The sequence below is a fragment of the Dasypus novemcinctus genome, chromosome 10, assembly GCF_030445035.2.
Source record: "Dasypus novemcinctus isolate mDasNov1 chromosome 10, mDasNov1.1.hap2, whole genome shotgun sequence".
NCBI lineage: Eukaryota > Metazoa > Chordata > Mammalia > Cingulata > Dasypodidae > Dasypus > Dasypus novemcinctus.
In genome coordinates, this window is record NC_080682.1 from 91588152 (window position 1) to 91598920 (window position 10769).

The 10769-nt window shown below is 39.8% G+C and overlaps 1 protein-coding gene across 1 annotated transcript; it reads right to left on the reverse strand.

The window, feature by feature from the left end:
- Positions 1-1059: 1059 nt before the first annotated feature.
- On the reverse strand, positions 1060-2726 carry LOC101417050 (SIN3-HDAC complex-associated factor). The gene has a single exon (XM_012528405.3). It carries the CDS (start codon positions 2565-2567, stop codon positions 1932-1934), a length of 636 nt encoding a protein of 211 aa, XP_012383859.1. The 5' UTR covers positions 2568-2726; the 3' UTR covers positions 1060-1931.
- Positions 2727-10769: the final 8043 nt, after the last annotated feature.

Sequence of the window (10769 nt, forward strand, 5' to 3'; positions counted from 1 at the left end):
ATTTATTCAATACCCTAGTAAAAGTTTTGATTATAAGTATCCAACAGTATAAAAAAGTACAAAACAGATTTGTAGATTTCTAATATATTAATACAAAGTGCATGACTACATACAGTACATCCTACAGGCAAAGAAAGGTGGAAAGGGGAGAAGACGACTGTGGTTGAGGTCTAGTAATAAATAAATAAATACAGAAGTAGAGATGATCCATATCATAGTATATTCTTCCACCAATACTGCAGTCAAAATGTACAAAAAAAAAAAAAACACCATTTCAAATGTAACTCAGGAGGAAGAGGATAATGACTGGGACTCTTGTAATACACCCCAAAGGCTGGGGGAGAGCCGACCCCACTCACGGTGTAGTCTGTGCATTTGGTGGCATGTAGCATGTAGGTTTTTCCCAAAGGAAGAAATAAGAGAATCTTAAATTTAGATTAAGAACTATAAAACTATGTGGTGCCTATAAAAAGAGGCTCACTCCTTATGTTATTTATACTATCCAATTTTTAAAATCCAGTTTTAAAAAAAAGCACTGAGTCATGTCATTAAAAGGTAGGTAAAAATGCTCCTCCCTCATGAAAAATCTGAACTGATGACATTTTTTTTCCCTGAAATTTTAGAAATGAGGCAATGAGAGTACTTTGGTTTGGATTCAAGTGAGAGGCTTTTAATGGAGATTTTAGAACTGAAGAGCTCCATATTCAGGATTTACCACCTACCATGTCAACGTTCAGAAAGCCTGACTAGAAGAAGCCAAACCAAAAACCAACCCACTCGGCATGAACACACACCGCTTTTCTTCTAGTAGAATTTTACTTTAAATATAGCAAAAAGGAAAAAAATCCCTAATAGGTTAAAACAAGTCAAACACCCACTCTACACAGATAAAAACCTTCACAAAGGTCAACTGAAGTAATCCAGAGCTAAAACTGAATTGTGCAGATTTTCAATTAAGTCACCAACAGTCACAGAACATAAACAAAAGTAATTATATACACACCCGGCAAGCCCTCTAAGAAATATGCCCCAGGAAGCATTAACCTTTGTTTTGTGCCATCTTGAAGACACCCACTTTATTTTCAGAGTCTAAGGTTTTTAACAGTGTGTGTTCTCTACCAGGTGGTCATGCTTTGGTGCTATCCATACAGGGTTGCTGATCCTGAAGCTCTGCCGCTTCCCAAGAGGAGCTTTGATTCTGCTTTAGAAGTTTCATATAAATCAAAATCTTTATCAAATATTAACATGGAGGGAGGTGACACAGGATGCAACATATACAGTCAAGTTACCTCTCTGTATATTTAGTAATTACTTTCTCTTTCAAAGTATTTGCACCGGAAAGCTTAGTCTGTCCTGCTTGACATTTCAGTAGTACAGGTTTGAACCATCAGAACCTTGGCAAGATCGTAATATTTCAAAATCATTAACGAATACCTCTAGGGGCAAGTCCATGTTACTGAGTTATGAAAAATTTACTATCATAAGGGAAAACAAGTGTAGCCAGCTAAAAAATGCCCCAACCACTGCTTCTCAATATAGAAAAAGACTAAAACTACATACGGTTTATCATACAGCAAATCCCATCTGTCCCCTGAAATTCCCCTAATTTCATTCATCAGAAGGGGATTTAAAAAAGACTTAAAGAGCACTTTACAGCAGCATTCAGCTTTCCTATGAAATACTCAGCATCTTAAATATTATGTACACTTCTTTTTCTTATAGTAAGCTAGAAACTGGCTTCAGAGTTTGTGGAACTGGGGGGTGGGTGGGGGGAGAATAACCCATTCAAAACCATTCTAGAAATTGTCTTTTGGCAGAATAGCAAGTATCCATGTTAAAAGGGTCACTTTGTTATCTTTCCAAAATTAAAAAAAATTGTTCCCCATTTGCATAAACTGCAGTCACCACTCCTGAGTGGGGAGGAGCAGAGGCTACGGCCCCGGCTCCTCCGGTTTTCCGGCAGCTGCTTTCTTGTTGCTACAGCAAGGCTTGAACAGGTGGGTGTCAATGAGGACCTCCCCAAAACGGCCTTTGTAGATAATCCCACAGCATATTTTCTGTCTTTTCCAGTATGTGAGATCTAAAAAGGAAAAGACTGGTGTTCTGCTGGAGCCAGAGGCCATCTCTGTGTCCGAGCCCTCATCTGACTGGTTACTGTAACAAGGGGACTGGGCTGGGGAAGCACTTGAGGTGGTACTGTGAGCATCAGAATTGTGATGTTTAAATTCTTTCTGCAGTTTACTGATCTGGTTGCTTTTCATTCTGTTTCCAGATAGAGTTTTCACTTTCTTTGGTTTCAATGTAGTCTTTAGACTGGGTCCTGCCCTTGCGTCTACCACATGATTCCAGTTTTTCTTGGACCCTGCGGGCAGCTTCTTCCATCTCTTCACAAGCAGGACACAGGCATTGCAGATGTCTCCTGAGCGAGCCTCCTGCAGCCCAAAACAGCTCTGGAAGTCCTTTTCATAGCGTTTACTGTCAGTGAATCGAGAACTGGAAGACTTAGCCCTGCAAATACAGCAGCCCTCTATACTTCGGTACATCTTTGGCTTGTGAAAACCAAACATCTTTTCTTCTGGGCAATAGTCTTCCCCGCGCAGAAATGCTCCCGAGCTGCGGCGTGCCCGCCGGCCGGCCCCGCTGCCTCCCCGCAGCCGCTGGTCTGGAAAGATTGTCCCCGCAGTCCCCGCAGCCGCTGCCGCCGGCCGGGAAGGTGTAGATTCTGCTCGCCGTCCACAATGTTCTTTAAGGAACTAGAAAAACTAACTATGTAATTTATTTGGAAAGGAAAATGCCCCAAATAGCCAAAGACATATTGAAAAAGAAAAATGAAACTGGAGAAATCACACTACCAGACTTCAAAACATACTACAAAGCTACAGTAGTAAAAACAGCATGGTATTGGCACAAGGATAGACACATTGACCAAGGCAACAAATTGAGAGTTCTGATATATATACAGTCATTTGATATTTGACAAGACCACCAATCCACTCAACTGGGAGAGAATGGCTTCTTCAACAAATGGTGTCTCAAGAATTGGATATCCATATGTAAAAGAAGGAAAGAGGATTACCATTTCACACCAAAAACCAACTCAAAGGGAAGTGGACTTGGCCCGGTGGTTAGGGCATCTGTCTACCACATGGGAGGTCCAGGGTTCAAACTCCAGGCCTCCTTGACCCGTGTGGAGCTGGCCCATGCACAGTGCTGATGTGTGCAAGGAGTGCCGTGCCACGCAGGGGTGTCCCCTGCATAGGGGAGCCCCATGTGCAAGGAGTGCACCCTGTAAGAAGAGCCACCCAGCGTGAAAGAAAGGGCAGTCTGCCTAAAAATGGCACTGCCCGCATGGAGAGCTGACACAACAAGAAGACACAACAAAGAGAAACACAGATTCCCATGCCGCTGACAGCAACAGAAGCAGACAAAGAAGAAGATGCAGCAAATAGACACAGAGCAGACAACCGGGGAAGGGTGGTGGTGGGTAAGGGGAGAGAAATAAATGAATAAATAAATCTTAAAAAAAAAATCAACTCAAGATGGACCCAAGACCTAAATGTAAGAGCCAAGATCATAGAGACCTTGGAAAACAATGTACGGAAGCATCTACAGTACCTTGTAATAGGAAATGGCTTCATGAGCTTCACAACCAAAGCACAAGCAGCAAAATAACAAAGTGTATAAAAGTCTATAAACTAAAATGTAAACTATAATGTAAAACGGAAGAAAACTGGAAATTTAGGAATCTGTACTTTCTAAAATATAAACAATAATGTAAACCCAAATGGAACCATGCTTGATAGCTATGTTTCAAAATTTGTACATCAACTGCAGCAAATATAACATGAACATGTAAAGAGATCACTGCTGGGGAAAAGGGAAAAGGGTTTGATGTTGGATATCTGGGTGTCCCCTATATTGTGCCTGTGAATTACTGTAGTCTAAAACTTTTTTGAAGACAAAATTAAAAATTAGAAAAAAAAGAAAGGAGGTAGACACTGATGAAGAAATGAAAGTGCTTTGCCACTGTACTTACAGGGCAATAGCTATTACAGCAATGAAAGGCAAAATGTTACAAACAAAGTTTTATAATATTTTTCATTTTATTAATCCAGCAATTTATTTTTATTTTATTTTAGTATTTCTAATTTACTATATATTCTATTTCTAAACTTTAAACCCATCAATGTATTTCAATTTCCTATTAATTGAATTTGATCCTTTCAAATTGTCAAAGAAGTTTTGGATCACAGAGAGGTTAAACTATGGTAGGGGATGAACTCTGGTATGGGATGTTATTGATGGGGGGCATATAATAGGGGGGGGAGTTCTCCAAGGCATGTATATAGGGAACATAAATATGTTAGGATATATGTTGGGTATTTTTATAGTAGTTACAGTTACAAATGTCAACTGAGTAAGTGCTGAGTTCCCATCCAGGGGAGCTCTGTCATATTCCCCAATGGAACAACCATAATCCCCCAAGTGCAACAGCAAAGATCAACAAGGAAGGATGGTCCAATAATGAGCTCTTGATACTGATGGCTATGCTTAGGAGCCTGTGTGCCTGAAATATGAACTAGGTCTAGAGCTGTAGGGTGCCTAAGAGTTACATCCTGAGAGCCTCCATGTTACTCAAATGTGGTTACTCTCTAAGCCAAACTCAGTATGTAAATGCATACATTCCCCCCAGCATGGGACATGATTCCTGGGATGAGCCTCCCTGACACTGAGGGTTTACTACCAATCACTAACTGGAGAAGTAACTAAAAAGAGACCTCGAATAAAATGGTCAACTCAGACCAGCAGAATATCTCAGCCTACATGTTGGATCACATGTTAAAAACTGCTCTTTGACCTTGAGTAAAAGGGGGAAATGGCAAAGACAAATGAGTTTATATGGCTAAGAGTCTTCTAAAAAGAGTTCGGAGGTCATCAGAGGGGTCACGCTTATGCACACCTAAGCAGGACCCCAGAAAAAGCCAAAGTAAATACAACCTAGGTACTGGTTCTCCTGAAGGCTATGGAGATCCACAGGGCATATAGTCACAGCAGATGGATCTGGAGCTCTGTGCCTTGTCAGAGGGCCCTACATTGGAATTTGTGCTCCTGAGTGTGACTAAGCTGGACTCAGATGTGACTTTTCCACACATGCCTCTTCTGTAGCTTTTACTGAACCTGTGGTTGGCACTAGGGATGGTCCATACTCAGGAAACTTGAATCTCTGGACTGCCCATGTGCCAGCTGGGCCCTGAGCCTCAGCAGAGTGGCAACTCCTACTCTCTGGTTTGTTGGTCTTACCCAGGTCAGTTAACAGGGAGGTTAAGATGGTCAGCCACCATACCAGGGAATTAAGAGTGCCTATAACTGTAAGCAGAGGAATTGCATCCATCATCCATGTGGAATCTAAGCCCCCTCTTTTTCTAGAGGTGGAGAAGACATCATCATCCCAGGGTCCACAGAATGGAGCAATAAAATGTGGACTAGAGTGGACTTACTGATAGTCTACTACAAAACTATTGTGGCGAGTAATAGAAGAAATTTTAGCATCAAGGTGGAGAAAGTAGCCACAGTAGTTACTGAGGGCAGGGGCGGGTAGAAGAGATGTGATATGGGGGCATTTTTGGGATTTTGAATTGTCCTTAATTATATTGCAGGTTCAGATACTGGACTTTATATATCCTGCCATAATCCACTGAATGTACTGGGGGAGAGTGTGAACAACAGGGTAAACTATTATCTGTGTAGTGCAGCGGTGCCCCAAAATGTGTTCACCGAGTGTGATGTGTATGCTGCAATGATGAGGGAGTTTGTTGGTGTGGGAGGAGTGGGGTAGGGGGGTAGGGGGTATACAGGAACCTCTTATAATTTTGTGTGAAATTTTTTTGTGATGTATATATCGTCAAAAAAATACAATTTACAAAAATGATGTGGTGGGGAGTGGGGAGTGGGATATATGGGAACCTCTTATGTTTTTTGTTTTTTAATGTTTTTTAATGTAACACTCTTTGTGATCTATTAACTTTAATTGAAAAAAAGAAAAAAAGAAAATGAAACAAAAACAAAGAAAATCAATGACGGAAGAAGATGTGGTTCAAGCAATTGAGCTCCTGCCTACCAAATGGGAGATTCCATTTTCCATTCCCAGTGCCTCCCGGAGAAGATGAACAAGACAGTGAGCTGGTGTGGTGGGCTGGCATGGTGAGTTGATGCAACAAGATGACACATCAAGGAGACACGAAGAGGAAACCCAATAAGAGAGGCAACAAAGCAGGCAGTAGAGGTGGCTCCAGTGATTGAGTGCCACTCTCTCACATGGTAGGTCTCAGGTTCAGTTCCTGTTGTCTCCTAAAGTGAAGACAAGCAGACACAGAGAGCATACAGTGAATGGACAAAGGGAGTAGACAGAGTGTAAACAACAAGGCTGAGGGAATAAAAGAATAAAATAAATCTTTAAAAAAAAAAAGAAAAACAAAAGAAAATCAATGCATACAATACACCACATAAAGAAAGAAAAAAAATCATGTGATCATATCTATAGATGCAGAAAAAGCATTTGACAAAATATAGCACCCATTCCTGATAAAAATACTTCAAAAGGGGAATAGAAGGAAACTTCCTCAACATGATAAAGAGTATATATGAAAAACCCACAGCTAACACCATATACAGTGGTGAAATCCTAAAAGGTTTCTCTCTTAGGTCTGGAACAAGACTAGAATGCTCACTGTCACCACTCTTATTTAACACTGTGTTAGTGGCTAGTTCAAGCATGTAGACAAGAAAAAGATAAAAAGTTATCCATGTAGGAAAGTTATCCATGTAGGAAAGCAAAAAACATGATCCTATACATAGAAAACCCTGAGATAATAGAAGCGGTCTCAGGAAACACACAATATTGGTTCTTTTGAGGGATAAAGAGACCCACGGGTTCTATGGTCATGGCAGATGGGGTTCACTGCCATGGCAGATGGCCCTTCTTTGGAGCTGGTGTTTCTGTGTGATGGAACTGGACTCAGAGGGGATCTCTTTTCACAAGACTTGCATACTACTTTCCTGGAATTGTAGTTGGTGCTGGGGTTTAAGATATATTTAGGGGATTTGAATCTCTGGACTGACAATATGATATCCAGGCCCAGAGCCTCAACAGACTTCTGCTCCTACACTCTGATTTATTGGACTTACCCCGCTCAGCTAACATGGAGTTGAAGAAGGTCAACCACCACACCATGGAGCCTAGAGTGTCTACAACTGAAAGCAGGAGGAGTGCATGCAGTATCTATGTGGAATCTAAGCCCCCACCTGACATAGATGTGCAATGGACACAACCAATCCAATGTCCACAGAGAAAATGTGGCATGGGTGTGGGAAGCATTGCCATGGTGGCTGCTGGGTGCGGGGAATGGGAGGAAGAGATGAGATGGGGAGGCGTTTTCAGGACGTGGAGTTGTCCTGGATGGTGCTTCACGGTCAATTACGGGACATTGTAGATACCCCCAGGGCCCACTGGATGTAACGTGGGAGAGTGTGGGCTATGATGTGGACCATTGTCTATGGGGTGCAGTGATGCTCAGAGATGTACTTACCATGTGTCATGATGATGGAGAGAGTGTTGCTGTGGGGAGAGTGGGGGGTGGGGGCGGTGGGGTTGAATGGGACCTCATATTTTTTTAATGTAATATTTAAAAAAAATAAAATAAAATAAATAGTTCCTAATCACAATATTGCTTTTAACCATAGTTACTTTATTGAAGCTGTGGATTCTAAAAAATATTGTCTTTCCAACACTTGGATCTGTCCCAGCATCTGTAGCAGATTACATGCACAGCAGAAATTTTATCCATCTGGGAACTGGAGAGGAAGCTATGTCTGTGCTTATCTTTAGTGCATTAGCAATGATGTGTTATAGTAAGTAAATACCATTATTTTATCTTGTAAATGGGCTTAACTTTTTCAAAAGAATTTTTCAAAGAAAAAAATTATTAAGGTGCTTAGTATACATGTAAGGTTTTGAATACATTCAAAGTATTGAACAGTTAAATTGTAATTGCTATTGGTTCTTTAGTGCTGTGTTGCCAATTATATATTCAATGGAAATTGTAAATAAATACTATTAATGAATACACACACACACACACACAAAGAAAACACACAATGAGTGAACACAGAGAACAGGCAACTGGGGTCCGGGCGGGGGGGGGGGGGCAGGAAGGAAGAAGAGAGAAATGAATAAAAAAAATAAATCTTTAAAAAACCAAAACAAAACAAGAAAAAAACCCTGAGATATCTCCATTCAGTTTTGACAGTGTGTACTTAATGTATCTTGGGGCACTCAGGTTAGGTGCATAAGTATTTAGTATAGTTACTTGTTCTTGGTGAATAGGCTTTTTTAGTAAAATATATTGACCATCTTCATTCTTCATAACAGTTTTTCATTTGAAGTCTATTTTGTCCAATATTGGTATTACTACTCCAGCTCTTTTTTGGTTACTATTTGCATGGCATATCTTTTCCCAATCTTTCACTTTTAACCTGAGTGTGTCCTTACCTTTGAGGTGGATCTTTTGTAGACAACATACAGATTGGTCATTTTTAAAAATCCATTCTATCAATCTATTTATTTTGATTGGAGAGTTCAAGCCATCAACATTCAATATTATTACTGTAAAGGCATTACTCACTTCATCCATTTTGTCCTTTGCCTTTCTCTTCTCATATCATACTACTGCCTGTCTTTTTACCCTTAAATTTACCCTTCCTAATAATCTTCATTTCTACACTCTTCTCCAAGGCTGTTAGCCTTGTTTTATCCTTTCAGGCTGCAGCACTCCCTTAGTATCCCTTATAATTATGGTCTTTTGGTGACATAGTCTATCAGTTGTTGTTTATCTGTGAAGACTTTGAACTCATCCTCATCTGTGAAGGGCAATTTAGATGGATACAAAATTCTTGGCTGGCAGTTTTTCTCTTTTAGTACCTTTAATACATCATACCACTTTTTTCTTGCCTGCATGGTTTCAGATGAGAAATCAGCACTTAATCTTATAGAGCCTCCCTTGTATGTGATGGTTTTCTTTTCTCTTGCTGCTTTAGAATTTTCTCTTTGTCTTGACCATTGGATAATTTGACAAGTATATGTCTTGGGGTGAGCCTGTTGGGGTTTATGATGTTTGGGGCGTGTTGTGCTTCCTGGACATGTACATCCATCTCTCTCAGTAGATTTGGGAAGTTTTCAGCCATTATTTCCTGAAACACCCTTTCCATCCCCTTTCCCTTCTCTTCTCCTTCTGGCATGTCTATAATATGTATGTTTGTGCATTTTGCATTGTCATTCAGGTCCCTAAGTCCTAGCTGGATATTTTTCTATCTTTTTATCGATCAATTCTACTATCTGTTTGATTTCAGATGTACTGTCTTCCACATCACTAATTCTCTCCTCTGCCTCTTGTAATCTGCTGCTATTTGCTGTGAGTGTATTTTTGATTTCTTGAACTGTGTTGTTCATTCCCATTATATATGTTATCTTTTTGTGTATGTCTGCAATTTCCTCTCCAAGTGTTTTCTTCATATTGTTAAACTCTTCCTTTACTTCATTAAGTTGGTCTCTAATATATGTTTTGAGATCTTTAATTATTTGTCAGATGATCTGCTCCCCTTCCTGGTTTTTAGTTTGTTCATTTGATTCAGCCATGTTTTCCTGATTACTGGTTTGGTTTGTAGTATTTTGTTGCTGTCCGGTGATCATTTTATCTTGATGGGTTTAATCAGTTCCTTAGCTTCTTTGCATCATCTTGGGGATTAATTAGTTGTTGGTCTTGCATAACTGTTAGTCTTCTCTTTGTCACTTTTTTCTTCTTACTCTATTTTCCTGTTGCTGGCTATGTTCACTTTTAAGGAAAATATTAGGGTCAGGGAAAGCAAAATGTGTAAGAAAAGAAAATGTATAAAATAGTATTGGTAATAAATGTTAACAGATCAACAATGTGAGATCTGGGAGAATGGAAATTAGACTCATATAAGTTGTGTAGAGTTATAGCAGTAAGTAGAGTATCTATAATGAGATAGTCAACTGAATATGGGGAGGAATATAGTGTGAATTAAAATGGCCTTGTTTTCATGAGAGAGGGAAAGAGAAAAGAAAGACAACAATATCAAGAGTGGATAAAAGACAGAAAACAAAACCAAGTTATTAGTAACTAAAAGTTTGACAATTTTGGGACTAAAGAAAGGGAGGTGGAATGTAAGAGAGACAGTAGATGATGGAGGATAGCAAGATATTGGGGAAAGGGGATAGTGTAGGTGATCAAAATCAATTCACACAGAAAGAAGGAAATGGAGGATGAAGAAACACAGTAAATATGAGACACTCCCTGCAGCACCTATTGTATAAATTAAATAAAATAAAATAAGAAGAAAAAGAGAGAAAAGAAAAAAAAAGCAAAGAAAAAAAGGGAGGTGGGCAAAGAAAATGGAGGGAAAACAAGCAAGAAAAAGAAAAGAAGAAAAAAAAAACTAAATAAACGAAAAAGGACCTTGGGGGATACAATGGGAGAAAAGACCAGGAGATAATGCAATATTAGCAACCAAGACAATACAAAAAGAAAAAAGAGTAAAAGAAAAAAACAACAACAAACACCGAGGGTTAGGACAATTAAGGACCTCAGATGGACCTCAGGGCGTGGTGGATTCAGGGATGGGAAGTCTGTGATATTGCAGACGCAAGAGGTGTGAGTCTCCGGAGTGTGGACCACCAGGTTTTAGGGAACACA